Consider the following 18,103-nt stretch of genomic DNA (forward strand, 5'->3'; position numbering starts at 1 on the left):
CATATTTCCACCAAGAGAGAACTACCCTGGACACTTTTTGCCATATTTCCTTCCTCATCTATGATTAGATGCTTCTAAAGGACATACTAATAGATACAGGTTTAGAGTGATTTTCCAATACATTTTGAATCTTGTTTTTATTACTCAGTATTACATGCTGACAATTTTCCCATGGGCATCATCTTCAGCTATAATTGATCACATTTTAGGCCCTGAAATAAACTAGACCACACCTCCCCTGACCCAACCAAAAAAAAGAAAAAAGAAAAAAAAAAAAAAAAGAAAAACCCAAAAAACTAAAACCAGTCATCAGCCCACAGACCAGAAGCAAAACTCTCTGGGTATCAGCAAAGGATGAATAAATAGAACTGACAAAGACATGTAGCTGATTTTGCCACATTCCCAGTAACTCAGTACAATGTAGTTCATTGAAATTAGTCCCACATTTCTTTGCTGTTTTTCAAACTGCCACTTTACAGTATGTTTGCCAAGGCTCTTAAAATGTTCTCAGGCTGGCACATCCACTCAGCTCTGGGCATTAAGGTTGCCCTGTACTACCACCACCAGCTGATGCCACAATGGACACACACACATACACACAGCATGTCATCTAAAATGACAAAGTCTCAGGAATGCAAACTCCAGCTGTTCTTTGGGCCGGGTGTACCCCCCTCTGCTGGCATGATGGGCTTTAACTCATGAACGCCCCACTAAGCAAGAAGATGCCAGCCTGGACCAAAGATGACAAGGCTGGGACATGCCATGTCAAAGGTCGTAATCACTGTACTCAAGCTGGGGGAGACTCTTGATACTGTGTCTTTTACATCTGGGAAAACTGAGGCCCACAGAGATCACATGCCTTGCTCAGGGGCGGACACCTACTGGCGTAGCATTAATAGTGGAAGCATCATTGTAGGGAAGGCCAAACTGCCAGACTCACAGGCTGAAGCTCTCTCTTTCTTCTTCAACGCCTGTGCCCATGTCCAAGCCATTTGGCCGCAAGTCAAGGAAACTGCATGACAAGAAACACCACAGACGACTTTGCAGAGATGACGTTTCCAAAGAAAAGTTCCTTTCAAAAGCCCACAATGGCTCTTTTGGGGAGCAGCTCTGGCTCATGTGAGAGGTTCTGCTTCTTTTTACAGACCTGATCTCATCTTGCCACGACAGGCCAACCTTGGCTACCGCACTCACCCAGGCATCTCCAAGGGGAGTTTAGGCATGACCTGGCCACCCCTTAGGGGAATATAAGGTCAGCATATGCTTGGGCCTACATGGGTTGTGGCGAGGACTTATAGAACAAGGCTTTCCAAATCTTTGGTCTCCAAAGTGCCCTGGTCCTAAATTATCCATTGTTAAATGGTGCTTTTGGAGCTAAAGCCTAAAATCACTAGTGCAAGGACCTCAATAATTAGCCAACTGGGGGAGGAGTGGGAGACTTGGTGTGACAAAATGGTAGTAATGGCAGTGAGAGACGGAGAGGAATGTGGTTTAGATACGGAGAAACAGATGACCACACTTGTCTGAAGTAAAGGTAACAAGTGTGAGAAGTAGATAAAATAATATACGTAAAGAGCTTAATGGCATATCTGGAATTCAAGAAATGGAGCTACTGTCTATTTCTTGAAAATGCTTGTGTGCCTTGTACATACTAAGAACTCAGTGGCAGGTGTGATACAATGATGCAGAAGGACTGAGGGGTGAGAATGAACAGGGCTGGGTTTATTTTCTTTCTCTGAAGCCCTCCCCTAGGATGAGTTTCATTTCCTTCTCATCTTCCTCTTTCCATCTTCTCTCCTTCCTCACCCCATGCAGCAGTGGTGGGTGTGGTAGGGGCCCAGGTGGAGGCAGGGAGGAAAAACTCAAAATCTAGAGACATACCACAAAGATGGAACAGTATTACCCAAAGTTTGCTGCATGGACCATGATCTTTATGTTAACGAGTGACAACAAATGAAAAAAAATTTGTCAAATGTAGTTAAACTGAGTGGGTTACACAAAACTGAACCAGCTTCTTCGCTGCAGGACGTCTCAAGGTCTTTAATCTGCAATTCTACATTGTGGGTCTTCAGGGCTGGAGATGATATAGCATTTTGTAAACTTACTTGATCCAGGGAAAGAAGTCTGTTTTCACTGAGCATTACTCAAGATCAACTTTTTTTTTTTTAAATATAGTTGGCACACAATGTCACATTATTTCAGGTATACAACATAGGGATTGCCAAGCTTCTTTGTTATGCTATGCTCACTCACCATCTGTCACCATACAGAGCTATTACAGTGTCATTGAGTATATTCCCTATGCCATGCCTTTTATTCCCATGACTTCTTCATTACAGGACTAACATTTTGAGGAATATTCTTGGCCAATACTGATCCTTAGATTTTTCTTCTTTGCTTTACTTTCCCACCTCATTGAGCTAACCTCCAATCCTAGAGAAGACACGAAGTGCTAAAAATAGTAAATCTCACATCTGAGAGTAATTGTCATCCACAGCCTTGCCGCCAGAGTGTGGTCTGGGAACCAGCAGCACGGACATCACCTGGGAGCACAATGTGCACGTTCAAGTTCCCTTCCAGGTGTACTGAATTGGAATCTACAGTTTGGCAGCATGCCCATGTGATTCACATGCAGAGTAAAGTCTGAGATGCAGACCGAGGGAGCTTGGTAGTAGGCCCTGAGCTCAATAATTCTGATTTGCTGTATCTGTGGCAAGGCCCAGGTATGTGCATTTTAAAACATAACCTCCAGAAGATTCTGATGCGCTAGCATATGGACCCCTATTAAGAAACACTGATTTAATTTAAGAGCTTCTATGGCCCAAGTGCCCTGCCGTAAGGTAAAAGAACAGCCTTGTGACAGTATTTGGCCTCACAGCTGCACCTCTGCAAGGTAGGTTCTTAACAATCACCTTCATTGTTAGAAATAAGGAAATGAAACCCTAGAGGGAGATGGAGAAGGCCCTGGACCAAGGTCACCCAGGGGTCAGCAGGTGCACGAGGGTGAGCAAGCACCCTCCTTCCTCCCCACCTCCACAACCTTCCTCCTCCTCCCTAATCAGCTTTTTATTCACCATCTACTGCAATGCTAACAGCGCTTTCGGAGTCTGCTTTTGTTTTTAGTGAAAGGCCCACAAAACACTGCTGGTTATTTGTGCTTGCTAATGATAATTCTGATCAGCTCAATTCTGTCAGCTGACTCCCCGGCTGCCAGGGGCCCACAGCAGCCTGCTTATTCAATCAGGGACTGGCCCATTTTCTAATTACCAGCATCATTTGGGCTCCTTTCCTCCAACTGTGAACTTGCTTGAGTTCAAGTCTTCTTCAGCTGTTGCATTTACATGAGAAATGGCTCATCTGTCAAGTCTGTGTCTCCCTTCGCCTCCCTCTCCCTGTTGGAGACCAGATGAAATGGGTTCCCAGGCTGCCGCTGACCAGCAGGTCCCAATGGGAGCCATGAGGCAAGCCCTGTGGAGGGATGCACACACTGGCCTTCCTCACTGGGCTGGCCAGAGTGACCTCTTCCCAGCTTCTGAATTCCAAATTTCACTCCCACTCTGAGGCCAGAGAAGGTCACCAGCCGTCCCAGTTTGCCAGGGATTGAGAGTTTTCCCAGGACATGAGACTTTTAGTGCCAAATCTGGGAGGGTTAGTCACCTGGTCGCAGTAGTATGAGAGCATTCAACGCTGCCCAGGTAACCTAGCTGGAATCTAAAACAGAAAACTAACTGAAAGTTGGGGTATAGATGATGATACTAAGACTGATGATACATCCTTTCACTGCTCTGTGCCTAATTTTGCTTTTAAGTTCTATTGCTAATCCAACAGGATGAAGCTTTATTTCCAACAATGAAGAAGTGGAAGTCTGCTGGCATGTTCTGAGATAAAGGTGGCACCAAGGGAGGAATGATTGGTATACAATCTCTGTGGATGGAGGCGCATCACCCTCAAAGTACTCTTCCTAATTCAAAACATATTATGTACTTGGTGTGTACTTGGCAATATAGGCATGTGAGCATATATCCTGTATACCCCCAATTCTCAAAGAGTTGACCATCCTATGAGAGACACCAATACAAAGATGATAAACTGCATCTGTTACAAGGATACCTAGGGGATCACTAAGATGGCAAAAGGCCATGGGAGCTGGGAAGGGAGAAATGGGGTATCCTTGCTCACTATATGCCAGGGACTTTATATTCATTATCTCATTTAACAGCCAACATTCCTTAAGCCCTTACCATGTGACTAATCCATTTAATGTCTACAACAATTCAATTATTATACCCATTCTAGGAGTGAGGAAAATGAAGCTTTGAGAAATCAACTACTTGCTGAAAATTGCAAGTTAGTAAATGAAGAGTTTGAACCCAGAGAGACTGAGTCTGGTGTTAGGCACTGAAGTTGAATCTCCTCCCCTGTGGGGTGCTGGACACTCCGTAAACATCAGATGAAAGCTACAGGGTAGTCTCTGGGAATAGACGAGTACAGCTGTCCACGGTGGATGCATGGCAGAGAGGAACCTGAGGTGGGGTCTCTGAGTTCTACACTCATGCAATCCCAAGGTACGATATCGGAAATGTCCCACTGGAGATGTGGGAACTCAGAACGCTGGTGTTCTAAAGGAAGCTGGCTGCTCAAATGATGCCCTTCTGGCCTTTTGCTGCATCAGATCCTAAAGAATGCACACTAGAATGTGAAGCCAAAATGCCTGACTTGCTTATCATTTTGCAAGGGCTGAAGATGAGTGTGTCATTATTTTACATTTTTTAGTTTGTAGCTATAAGTTCTTCAAAGCATACCCTTCTTATGAACATCTGAGTAACTTGTGTTGCACATACAGGGTACCTGATATATGCAAATTAAATAAAAATGTGTTGATCTGAAATACTATGATTGGTTTTAATATGTTCATTGCTATAGTCAACTTAGAAGTTAGGTGTTCTAGCATTATCAACTACTGAAAGTGCTCCTATCAGTAAAAACAGTCCAAAAGTACAGTATTCTTAGTGGATACTGGACTATGCTAAGTATCCAGAGCCCGATATTATATAATTATAATTATTTTTTAAAGTTTATTTACTTATTTTGAGACAGAGATCATGGGAGTGGGGGGGGCAGAAGGAGGGAGGGAAGGAGAGAGAGGGATTGGGGGAGAGAGAGAGAGAAAGAGAGAGATAGAGAGAGAGAGAGAGAGAGAGAGAGAGACTATCTTAAGCAGGCTCCTTGCTGTCAGTGCAGAGCTTGATGCAGAGCTCAATTCCATGACCCAGAATTCAAGAGTCAGACGCTCAACCCACTGACCCACCCAGGTGCCCCTATAATTACTGTCCTTAGAAACGTTCTCAGTATCTTTTTCTGTTAACTTTATAGGCTTTGGTTTGTGTAAAATGAACACATAATTTCAGACAATTAGGCATGAAAAACATTTGTTAATATGTAAAAGCATTAAAGTTAATTACCCTGCAATTATAATTAAGAAAGCATAAAGGTAGGAAGGATTCTGTTTCAAGCAAGATTTAAAGAAATAAAAGGTTCTAGGGGAAAAACTGATAACCCTTCTTCCTCACTTCCACTATTAACAATTCCTGGCTAACCCTGAGTCAGTCTTCCCTATGCCTCCAAAGAGGCTCTCGTCTGGAACACTGAGCTGTTTGGAGCCTTTCTGTGACTCTCACTTCAGTCAGCTCCTGGTACTGCCAGGTGTTAGAATCCCTGGGGCTCTTCCTCAGTTACTGAAAATGATAGTTTTTTGATGGCTAAGAAAGGCTGGCTGGCGCTCAGCTTAGTCTTAGAACGGCCTTTATGCTTTTGTACGTAAAGAAGAAACTGACTGTTGCTTCTATCCAGCTGTTTCTGCTCCTTTGAGGCAGTGAAACCGGCACAGTGAGTGCTTTGGGGAGCCTCTTCCTTCTGGTGGACCTTCGGGGGAAGGTATTTCCCCTGACGGTTTCTCCACCCTCTTGGTTTCCGTGGCCTGGAGTCCCTCTTTCCTTTGTCCTTGACATTTTCTAAATTAGCTTTGTCAACTTTGTCCAGCCTTTGAACTCCCTTGAGCTGTTTGCACACCTTTTCTTCTTGTACTGTTTACCCACAGCTGCCTTTACAGGACAAAGTAGGAGAAGTTCAATCGTGAAGCATTTCAGCTTCTTTCCACACTACTTGCCCAACTGAATTCAGAGACAACCTAGTTCCTGCCCCCAAGAACTTTCTAGAAAACTGTTGTAAAAGAAAATGAAGAAGATGAGCACTTCTGTAGCCAACGATATATCTTATTTGTGTCCAGAAAGTCCTGTTTTGTTCCAGAACTCCCAGTGATGCAAACAAAAATATTTTTCCCCATGTACCTTCATAGCATGATAATAGATTTCAAGTTGAGAAACTCTAAAGGTGATATATCAATTTCTTTTCCAGATACAGATACTGTACCATATTAAACATCTCTCTCTCTCTCTCTCTCTTTTTGTATTTTTGATTCTTTAACAACAGAGCCTTGCTGACTCCGGAGGGACTGCCCCTCCCAGGGCTAGCCAATTCCTATATGTAGTAAACAACTCACCCTCCAGCTGTTTATTCCCCAACCAATACAAACCAATCAATCCAGAGGCCACAGCCCCAACCACCTCCCCTAAGCCTCTCACCCTTAGGGCTATTACTGCCTTCCACAAATCACCCCAGATCCAGGTAACACACAACTAAGGCAGTCCCTAATCCCCAGGGCCTCCTGAAATTATTCAGATTAGTCAATTCTAATCTTGCTTAGCTTGGCTCACCTGTTCCTTCCCAGAGAAACCCCAATAAAGGCTTTTGCCCCCATTTTCTCTGTTTCCCCTGCCTCTAACCAACCCTGGTGGCTCCCCCACCATGCCTTGCCCTGCCCCCCACCTTGATATGGTGTGTGCCCCTTGCCTTCCGATCTGTGAGTGTAACACTCTATCTTTCCAATGGCAGTTGTTTCCTGATCTGTTGGCCTCACCATACATAAATAACAACAAAACCTATACTTAAAAAACATGTACATAAAGAGAAAGGAAGATGGACTAGCAAAAGACCATAGCCTGGGCCCTGTGTTGGTCATTATTCAAATGGACTTGAAAGAAAGTTAGTTGCAAAACTGCCATTTTTAATGTTTTAAGAAGAAAGTGTGATTTTAGTATAAAGCTCTGTATTATACGGGATAAGTACTCAGTAGAGCCAACTAGAAATAGCTGCGATGAGGGCATCCACATTAAGATACTATGTGTTACAAAAGATGTTGAGGATTTCAAGGGTCCTTGACTTCTAAAGCACAGACTGAGTCCAACTATAAAAACACCTTATGAAGAAAACACAAGGAATTCCCATTCACCTAAACAATAACTGTTAAGTTTCTTAAATCAAATGTTCTGGATTTTAATATATCCCATTAAAATGCATCACAGGAGATTCAGTACGAAAAGCAAAGCCCTTCAGATACTGTATTCTCATCTGGAGCTTACTTCTGTCGCCATTTCTGGAGTCCAAGGGTTTACTTCTGTCTCTGTCTCTGAAGTCAAAGTGCTTACTTCTGTCTCTATCTCTGGCATCCAAGCACTGACTTCTGTCTCTGTTTCTGGAGTCCAAGCACTGACTTCTGTCTCTATCTCTGGAGTCAAAGCACTTAGTTCTATCTCTGTCTCTGGTGTCCAAGCACTGACTTCTGTCTCTGTCTCTGGAGTCAAAGCGCTTAGTTCTGTCTCTAACTCTGTAGTCAAAGCGCTTACTTTTCTGTCTTACTCTTTGGAGTCAAAGCACTTACTTCCGTCTCACTCTCTGGAGTCAAAGCTACTCGCAGGTAGTTTTGCTTGACTTGGCATGCCTAGCGGCAAACAGTAGGTGCTAAATATGTGTTTACTGATTAAAGGAATGTTTCTGGTTATCTTTGAATGGAGGTATAATGGATAATATGAGAGATCAAAGATGCTCATTTAAGGGAGTAAGTAGATAGGTGGCTGGTTTGGGAGCTGAGAATTAAAGCTACTCCCTCGAGCCCAAACTACTACAATCCTACTACATTCTGCCACTATAATCCCACTACAAACCACTATGTGGTTTACTACACTGGGTGCTGTGGACATCTAGGCATCTCCTGCTCCTGAAGCTGACCTCTAACTCCTGTCTAATGCTGTAGGCCTCTGGCTGATGGCTCATCATGAATGAGCATTTTGCATGAGTTTGTCAGTGTGCTGGGACAAAAGGCTGAGCTCCTAGAAGTAGCATGGTGACACTTACCAAAGGCTCTAGCTCCTTGCGGTCTATGAGGTTCATCTCTGTGACGAAGTAATAGAAGTGCTTGTAGCAGGTGTTGACATGGGCCTCCGCGCCCATCACAATGACCCGGTCAAAGTGGTGGATGTAGACGTGGACGAAGACTCGGAAAAGGCGGCACAGGATCTTCTTGCAGATCTGAAGGAAGTTCTTTGGGAAGGGAACACCTAGAGAAGTTAAAAAAAAAAAAGAAAAAAAAAAAGGAGAACAAAGCCATGATGGGAAAGCTCTGATAGCCCAGGAGCACATGTGTGAAGCTGGAGAGCATCATGGACCTGAGCTCCCTGGCCAGCCTACAGATGCCTGCTCTCCACGGGTGGCTGTGTCGGATCCTGCCTAAAAAAAAGTGGCTGAAATGCTGTTGTATTTAAATGCCAACAATGACCAGGAAAAGACCAAAAAATGAACGAAAAGGGCCAGGTTGGTTTCTTTACCTAAATGTATGGGTGTGTATGTGTGTATATATCTGTATATATCTATATATCTATATCTATAGCTATCTATATATATCTATATCTGTATATATAATGTGTGTATATACATTGCTTATATTTATATAAAAATATTCATTTTTACATACAAATGTGTGCTCTCCCTTCTTGTGTTTTTCCCCCACTTGATAGAGCACAAGAAAGTTCATCTTCCTCTTACATTAACATAAAGAAAACCAGCAGGAGGAGAGGAATGCTCCAAGGAGACAAGCGCTCCCTGACACATCGTGATGGGGGCGGGGCCTTGAGCACTGTAGTAAATTGAAAACACCTTCTCCTCAGAGGGAGCTGCTGTGTCAAAACTCCAGCCAAGGGTGGCCATGTGAGAACTCCTGAGTTTTCAAGATAATTCAGAAATCTGGAGTGCTATGTCAATTTGTCGCATTTTTAAAACATCAGCAATTAAAGTTTTACAGAAATACCAATGGTCAACACAAGACATCTTTCTAGCTTAATTTCGCCTACAGGCTACCAGTGTGCAAATTCTGATCCAAATTTCTCCTGAGATTCACTGTTTCTGAGGTGGGCAAATGCAGCAAACTCCATAGACACTTTGCATTACTTATTACCACTTCATCCCCTTGTGGAAGGTAAGAGTGGGTTATGTGGCCAGAGGAGACACCCAGATTTCCTGTTTGATGACCACTACTGCTTTCTGGTCAGAGCAACACACAGCAAGATCCACAAGCCCACTTCCTTTCCCCCTCTTAAACACTGTTTAAACTCTTGTTATTTACACTGTTCTAAAATGGTGACAAGTCTGTTGTGAGTCCAACAGACTTTGATTTCCTGCTCTGCAACTTTTCTATCTGTATCACCACAGGCAAGATACACAACCTCTCTGAGCTTCAGTTTTGCCATATGTAAGTAAAAGTTGCGACAGTTGTGAGGATTCGATACAGGTAAAATTTCCAGTGGCTGTCAAGAATGAGAAGTGGTACTCATGCAATTTTGGTTTCTCATCTATAAAAGAAGGATCATAATAAAGCCTTCCTTGCATGCGTTGGAGGGTGCTACATGAGTAAAATCCTTCGACAGTGCCTAGAACAGAGTAAGAGCTCACCAAATGGGAATGGCCTCCTTCTCTCTGTACTACAGTGAGGGTCTGGAGCACCTCGCTGTTGTTATAAGGAATACGTTACCTTTCTCAAGAAAAGGTAGACATGGCAACCAGCCTTTCATCAGAATTGGAGAGTGTGCTCAGGATGTGGCCCTGGTCCCTAGGAAGCCTGGAATTTTGTTCTCTGTTCCTCCACAGGGTCCCAGTGGCAGCTGTCTGGTGAGATACTCTGTAATGGGATCACCTGGGACACCCAGGACACGATGGGAGAGACAGAACATGACTGGCAGCTGGCAGAGGCAAGATCTGTCTCCCTGGGGCCCGGCACTCTTACCTTCTTTTCTTCAAAAACAAAGTGGGACCTATCAAATGAACCCAGGGAGAGACTCAGGCATAGTGTGGCAGCTGTCTGGGCAACAGATGCTGGGATTTAGGGATGGAGGTGAGGTACAGCTGGGAAGGAGGTGGCGGGCAGACCCTCGCAGAAATTATGGGTGGTTTTCTAGGCTGAGGAGAGGCCAGCAGAAAGCACTGCTGCCAGGCTGCAGAAGGTTCTGGAGTCTTCAAAGAAGCTCAAGTCCCAGAGATGATGGAATCCCCTCCAAGTGTGTTCCCATGAGAAGGGGAGCCCTGTAACCCACACAGTGACAATACCAACGGCTGACATATTTTTCCTTTACAACCTATCTGCAAAGTAGGCTTTACTACCTATATGTCATGGATGGCTAATACTGAAGCTCTGAAGCACAGATTGACTTGCCCCAGGCTATTTAGCTAAAAAGTGGCAGGGCTGGGATTTGGACCAAGACAGCTTGATTCTAAACACCAAAAGATCTGGTTAAGTTTGGAGTATAACTCTCTACCAAGGATAGAGGCATAGCTCGACTGCTAAGTGAAACAAGGCATCCAAAGGTTACTCTTTGGTGGTACAGAAACATGACTTAGAAAAGTGGTGGAGAGAGAGAGAGAGAGAAGTTTGAAAGAAGTCCACATCGCTGGTAGCCACAGATTCAAGGGGATAAGAGGAAGGCTAATTAATACACTCCACTGCCTTCAAGGAGAAATGTGTTTTCTCTGCCCATGCCTTGGGACTGGGGATCTGGGACTAATAGTAAAATCCAACATCAACTGAGCACTTACTGTGTTGTAGGAACTGAGCCAAGAGATTTACACAGATTAGCTGATTAAGTTTGCAGAACAAGACTTGAAGACAGGTACTATTATTATTGTTTCCATCTCAAAGATGAGAAAACAGACTCAGAAAATTAAGTAGCTGCCCAAGGTCACTCAGCTGGCAAACAGTAGAGGAGGGGTCTGGACCCAGGTTTGTCCAACCCTAAAGCCCAGGACCACCCTGAAAACCTGAGATACTGCTCTGGGGCTCCAACACACACCTGCAGCTCTGTGGCCCTTCCTTTCTGGGTGGCCTGAACCCCCTCCAGTGGGTTTACCTTTCACATCCCCCGCCTCCAGTCTCCATGGAGGCTCACCAGCTGTAGAGAACATGGGGAGTTTTAGCTGTGTAAGTGCATCTGCTTGACCAGCCCCAGGCCCCACACACTGACTCAGAGGTAAAGCCAACTATTGGGCATACTGAGGATGTTCATGGCAATTGCTAGGTGTCTCTAGATGGTCCCCCATTCCTATTCTGCTCAGTTCTGAATTCCTGGTGCTACCTTCCATTCCATACCTGGTCTCTGGCCTTGCTTTTGTTCTCAAAGTTGGTTTGCCTCTGTCTCTCCCTTTTGGGATATGGCTGGAAATTATCTTGAGAATAGCTGAGTTGCTTTGAGAATCTGCAAGGTCTACTTTTAAAGTCCTGGCCCTACAATTTACTAGCTGTATAGGCAGGTTACTTCACTCTTCTGGATTATAAAATAAAGACATTTGCTTTGCAGTGTCCTTATACTAGTATCTGTACTGTAATGGGTATGTAGTGGGAACTTTTGTACTAAGTTCTATTTTTTAATTTCTCACCTGAATTCCTCGGGACTCTAGCGGCTTAGTTGGATCTGACCCTTCCACCATTCCCTCCCTTACACGCAATTCATTCTTCAAAAGTGAATGTTGCAAATGGTTCAAGTCAGGACGTGCTCACCATGTACCAGTCACCTCAGGCCAACTCTGGAAGCTGACAAGTCCTGGACTGAGAGTTCTAGGGAGCCCAGAAACCCCAGTGAGTTCTCTGCTGCACCAGAGATAAAATTTCAGTTCACAGAGCATGGGATTAAGAGTAAGAAAGCTACACAGCAGTTGGGAAATTCATTCCATAATATCTATGGTTCAGGGGCCACTCCTATAGTTTGTGTAATATTTTAGCTCTTTCCCCCCCTTCTCTAGCCTTCCAGGTGTTCAGATTTGTGTGTGTGTGCATATGTACGTATGTGTGTATATTTGTGGATGTATGTGTGCATGTGTATATGTATGTATGTGTGTATATGTGTGAGTGTGTGTTACATGTACAAATCTGTGTGTTTATATGTGTGTACATACATGTATATGTCTGTGTGGCATATATGTATGTGTGTTTTAAATAAGCCTTCAGAAGGTGGGAGGTAGAAGAGACCACTCCCTTTGATGTAGAGAACTGGATGTCTAACCCTTTGGTGGACTCTGCAACTATCTCACCCTGTGTAACTGGCTTCATGGCAGCAAGATAGGGCAAGACTCAGCCCTGCTGATCCACTCCCTTCCTTGACAGGCCCCAGATGGGCCAGATCATGAAAAGTGATCCATCTGAGGGTTTTTGTCTTCATGGGGCTGCTAAGACGTATCCAATTTTCAAAGGAGCCAAGGAAAGGGCTCCTTGGCCAAGGAGCCAAAGGAAAGGGATCCTTGGGTGATGCCTGATACATATGTGTGTGAAGTCCTTTAGTCCCAGGGACATCCTGAGCAGTGATATTATTGTTGCAGCTTTGTTTTTAACTGAGGCTTAGCTCAGTGAAAGTATTTGCTCCTAGCCTCATAGCTAAAAGGAGATAATGATTTGGCTCTAAAACTCAGGTCTTTTCTTCTGCATCCTGTTACTGAGGGCTCCATGGTAGCAGGGAACAGATCACCATTTTATGACCTGCACTTAGCTCAGTACCTGGCTTATGGAAGGAGCTTGGAAAATGTGTGTTTGCTTGCTTTAAATGCATACAGTCCAGCAATAGGAAGAATGAAAGGCTAATGAATCATCACAAACGGATGCTGGGCTTGTTATAATGATGGCTGGCAGCTGAGGGGGCTGCACACTGGCTGGGTCTGGGCAAAGGGCTATGTGGACATGTGGCACCACTGATCCAGCTCAGGACCACATCCAACCTTCTGTGCTTCTGCTTCTCTTGAGTGTGTGAGATATTATGCACCCTTCACTTTAGTATTTCCCAAGCCATGTTTTGAAAATCACTAATCTTGGGAGATCCTTGGTTAAAAAAAGAGGATCATGAGATTGTATGTATTTGCAAAAATGCTGCTTTTGGGGTGCCTGGGTGGCTCAGTTGGTTAAATGTCTGACTTATCTCATGGTTCATGAATTCGAGCGCCACGTTGGGCTCTGTGCTGATAGCTCAGAGCTTGGAGCCCTCTTTGGATTCTGTGTCTCCCTCTCTCTCTGCCTCTCCCCCACGCTCTCTTTAAAATAAATATTAAAAAAAAAATTTTTAATGCTGCTTTCACAGAGGTTTACAATGTATCTCTGCAAAATAAAGGATCTGAGAATTCCTGTAGGAAAAGTCCTATTTTACTCTAAACTCCTCCCCCCGCCCCATAATATCTACTGGTTTAAAACACAGTCTGTAATCATACTCCCCAGCTTTCATTTCTATGTCACTCTACCTTCTATTCACAAGGTAGTCATGTGCAAACAGTTAGTCCCTCTAAGCCTCAGTTTCCCCATCCAGAAAGAAACAGGGATGTTAATGTTGTCTGTAGCTCATGAGGTTGTTGTGAAGGTTAAACACACACACATAAAAAAGGTTTTGCCTAATGCGTGGCAGATAGTAAGCACCCTCTTGTGAACTGTTACTTTTAGTATCCCATAGACCCAAAGTTCTTTGGAAGACACTTTGGGATTAAATTCCTCCTGCATATTTATTTTCATGAGGGCAGCTTGGGCACTGACACATCAGTTCTGAACTTACAAAGAACTCACAGTGGCAAGTACTCAATTAAGCACTGGGTTACATTCTGCCTTATATTATCTTCTACAAGTTTCTCATATTTATGTCTCATATTATTGTAAGCTCCCTGAACAAAGGGATTGTTTTAAATTCTGAGTCTGCTTTTAAAAGTACCTGGCACAGACCTAGGTAGGGAATACTTATCAATCAAAAGTGAATCATAAAAGAGCAGTGATTTTATTTAGTCAAGATGTGACTCTATCACTTCCTATTTGGGGGAGGAAAAAAGCCTACAGCAGAACAACAGTGTTTTGCCAGGGTCTTGACAAGGTCCTGACACGGGAAGCTTCACGCTGCCTTTGGTGAAAAGGGAGGAGAACTCTGTGATAAGAACATTTTGATTTCAACAAGGAGGTGGGAAGAAAAAAATCTGAAACTCCTCTTTTCTTATCATTAAAACCTCCCTTATTTGCCTTTCAATGAATTTTTTCAGGTGCTGATAGTTAATTTTCAGTTACTGTACTCAATTAGAAAGTTAATGCTAGACAATATTAACCAGTAATCTTAACTGAAGTAGATTGCACGTCTGAAGGGTTTGGAGTTAAACTTTGACTAGTCTTATTATAAACCAGATAAGCCATGTGACCACAATCCCAGACAGATATGTACTAATTGATAAAGAAAACAACCTTTGATCAGAAGGTCTCTAAATTATTTGCAATCACTGATTGAGTCTCAGGGCAATCTCTTTCACCACCCCACCCCGAGCCACATCCCAGGACTCTCAGATTCAAGCTGGGGAATTTCAGACTCTAAGAAGTTATCCCCAAATGAGAAGATGTGTTCGGAAGAGTGTTCTCTACAGAAGTGATACACACACACACCACACACACAACCTTGGACCTGGATGATCTTGGGTCATGTGATGGAGTTGGGTCTCTGCAAATGGGTCAGTACTGAAATTAAGTTGGTGAACCTAAAACAGGGCCACGCTGAGCCCAGATTCCAGAGGGAGCTGAGGCAAAATGCCTGGGCAGAGGTCAGAAGCCCAAGCCAATCACTTGTATGTGCTTCCCTCAGGAATTTGCTCAACAATTAGACTCAAAGCAAGACTGGAGTTTGCTGGATGATCAGGCCAAGGAGGAGGCTGAGCCAGACAGGAGGGATGAAGGCATAGGGTAAGGTGAGACTGGGGGGCCTGGACTCTCCTGAAGGCCTGACAGGCAGCCCCCAGCCCTGCCTCTGCTGCTCAGGAAGATGTGGTGCTCGGCAGGGAACCAGCATCTGACAGAGTCCTGCAGAGTTTATGAATGTGCCTAACCACAACTTTCTGATCTCCAAACCACAGTCAGTATGAGAGCTAAATCGAGCATGGAATATAATAATTTCTCTGGGGCCCCATGTGGATTTGCCTTTTATCTCGGACTTAGTAAATCTCCTTTCTCCCAAACAAAATTTAATAAAAAATTCCAGTAATTTCTGAGCTTCAATCCATTTTCTTCCTTCCTCCCCCCTCCTCTCCCTTCCCTTGCACTGTTAAGCAGATGCCCCATTCAATCCTTCCTTTTAGAAAACCCCTGAAAGAAAATAATCTAAATGGCCTATGTTTTCTCTTTTGTTCTGTTATGGAAGCTACAAAAGAAAAGAGTCCCTGAGAGAATGCAGAAATGCTTTGGATAACAGGGCCACAGATTGAAGACAAAGGTCCCAAACTCAAGACCCAGGTGAAAGCTTCTGTGCTAGCTATAGCACATTCCTGTTCTGTTTTCTATCTTTTAAGAGAATGTCCAATGCTTGGGGAGGAGACTCTGGTCCACGATCACACTGGGTTGGACCCGGACTATGGAGATGTAGCAAGTAAGGGCTAAGAGGTTGTCTCCAGGGACAGCAGAGAACTTTCCTCAAACATCCCAGGTTCCATAAGTAATTGGCAGATATTCCAGCCTGTCATTTATTTTGTTAATGCCTCTACTTCCTAAGAGCTCAGCTCAAAGACTTCCATCATCTCCAGCCTCAGGTTGTCTGCCATCTGCTGAACCTTCCTGAGCACAGATCCCACACGGTAATTCCATACTTCTCTGTGGACCCTGACTCAGGTCTGTCTTCTCTCCTAGACCATACCCTCCCTGAGGGTCCTTGCAGCTGATCCTCGGTGCCTGGCAGGGAGCCTGGAGTGGGCTCACCATGTAACCAATAGTTGCCAAGTGCTGGACCCAGAGCTGAACTCTCAAGCCACATGCTGACCCTGAAATCAAAGCTCAGAAAGGCGAGGGGACTGAGTGGTTGGGATTTCAAACTAGGCTGTGATGAAAAGGGGTCTGAAGTCCAGCCTCTGATTCTGGAGCCTGTGCTCTTTCCACTCGGCCAGGACACTCGATGGGGTGTTCTCACAGCTCCTTTGGTCTCTTTCATCCAACTGGAGAAACTGGAGAGGCAAAGCTTGTTAAAAGACGAAGGTGGAAGGCGGAGGTTTGTCTCTTACTTCTCCAAATGCATGTGTCGTCCAGCATTAAGAACAGTGGCTACGGTATCTGGTTCTGGTGCCCATCAGACTTGGGTTCACATTCTAGCTGGGAAACTTCCGGGCTGCTTGCTCTTGAGCAAGTTTGCGAATGAAAAGGCTCATTTCCTCATCTGAGAAATGGGGCAATTAGACCTAGGTGTCTGTGAGATTGTGAGGGTTAAACAGGGAGCACCCGGTAACTAACAGAACTAACAGCCGGCGTTAACAGCTGTTAGGAAACTTTGGCTCTTCTTCATCAAAGCCCAGGGTGCAGGGGAAGGACAAATGAAACAGGACAGATGAAGTCACCTTTTCTTCAAAGGGCAAACTCTCCTGGAAAGTGGATCTGGGGAACATCCTGTGAGTTGTCTAAGGAGTTTCCACATGGCACAAGATGAAACCTAATGTTCTGGCCCATCCTTTTGGGACCCCTGATAGCACACGAATGACAACAACCAGAAATGCCCACAACTCCCCTTAACACTCCCTTAACTCCAGAAATGCCCACAACTCCCGTCACTCACGTCTGAGGGCATTTGTGCTGTCCTTTTTGTCTTTGGGGTCCAGTAACCGAAGAGTGCATGGATGAAAATCCCTGCACAAGCCACAGAATTCCCTCATTCTCAATAGTTCCTGAAGAAAAACAACATCCCACACACGTGGGAAAAGAAAACAGACCTCCTCTGGCAGCGTGGCCGAGAACATACCATTTCCCAAACACTTGCAAAACAAAATGCAATTGGATCACGAGGAAAACAAACAGCGAAAAAAAACCTCATAACACAGATCTGTTTCTTACAAATACACATCCTCCTCCTCTTAGCTTCCGCCCCGCTGCCTGCCCATTGCATCACCGTTCTCCCGCCTCCTAAATGTATCTACATATTGATCTAAAGAAGCCCCATGTGCTCGGGCTCAGGCTGATGAAAAGTCAGCTGCAGAGGACTGACTCCTTGAAGCAGATGTTTTGTGTTATCTCTGTGCGTTCCTCAAGAAAGTGTCTGTTCGTCATGCCAAGCAAAACAATCCCGTGTAGCAAGACTTTGTTCCTCTGCCTTAAAAAAAATAAAGTCCCCAAACAAGCTGACAGCTGCAAATGGTTAGAAATAAACTGGCTACTACCCTGTTCCCCAACTCCCTTTGCCCTTCCCCAGTGCCCCCTGTGTTGCCCTCTGACCTACCACCACAGTGGATGGACCAAAGGAAAATAGACTAGCATGTGATTATATGTTCTAAACAGATTGTTAATTCTTTCAGACATGCCATTTTGCCAGGCAGAGGAAGTGCTGTTTCAGCCACCCAAAGGAGTGACTGTAAATACAATGTGCCTGCCTCCCACACTTCCCTCTTCTCCCCATGTCACTTCCCTACTGCCAGAGGCTGTTCCTTATCTGCCCATTCATCTCCAGGATGTCTGCCTTCACCCTCTGCCATCGCAGCATGGAGGTGGAAGTAGACTGAGAAAGACCCAGGAAATCCTGAGGAAGATGCTCATTCACTACAGAAAGGCAATTAAAGCCGTAAAAAACAAACTGTAGCTAGTTCAGCTGTGCTGAATTTGCTGAAAATCAAATGGGGCCAAATGGGGTGGAGTGAGAACAAGACGATAATCAACTTCATTAGTACTAGAAAGTCAGACAGAAGTACCTGCACTTTGATC

The 18,103-nt window shown here is 44.5% G+C and overlaps 1 protein-coding gene across 7 annotated transcripts in view; it reads right to left on the reverse strand.

Annotated features, from left to right (window-relative positions):
- Positions 1–18,103, reverse strand: part of MOB3B (MOB kinase activator 3B) — a 203,744-nt gene that overhangs the window by 27,542 nt on the left and 158,099 nt on the right. For 5 of the 7 annotated variants that reach the window (XM_043566576.1, XM_043566572.1, XM_043566574.1 and 2 more), the window contains exon 3: positions 8,251–8,453. The exons of the other annotated variants lie outside the window; for them this stretch is intronic. In XM_043566576.1, the coding sequence (XP_043422511.1) occupies positions 8,251–8,453 (203 nt within the window). The remainder of the gene's footprint in view (positions 1–8,250; positions 8,454–18,103) is intronic. 7 annotated transcript variants of the gene reach the window in all.

The sequence above is a fragment of the Prionailurus bengalensis genome, chromosome D4 (genome assembly GCF_016509475.1).
Source record: "Prionailurus bengalensis isolate Pbe53 chromosome D4, Fcat_Pben_1.1_paternal_pri, whole genome shotgun sequence".
Lineage (NCBI taxonomy): Eukaryota > Metazoa > Chordata > Mammalia > Carnivora > Felidae > Prionailurus > Prionailurus bengalensis.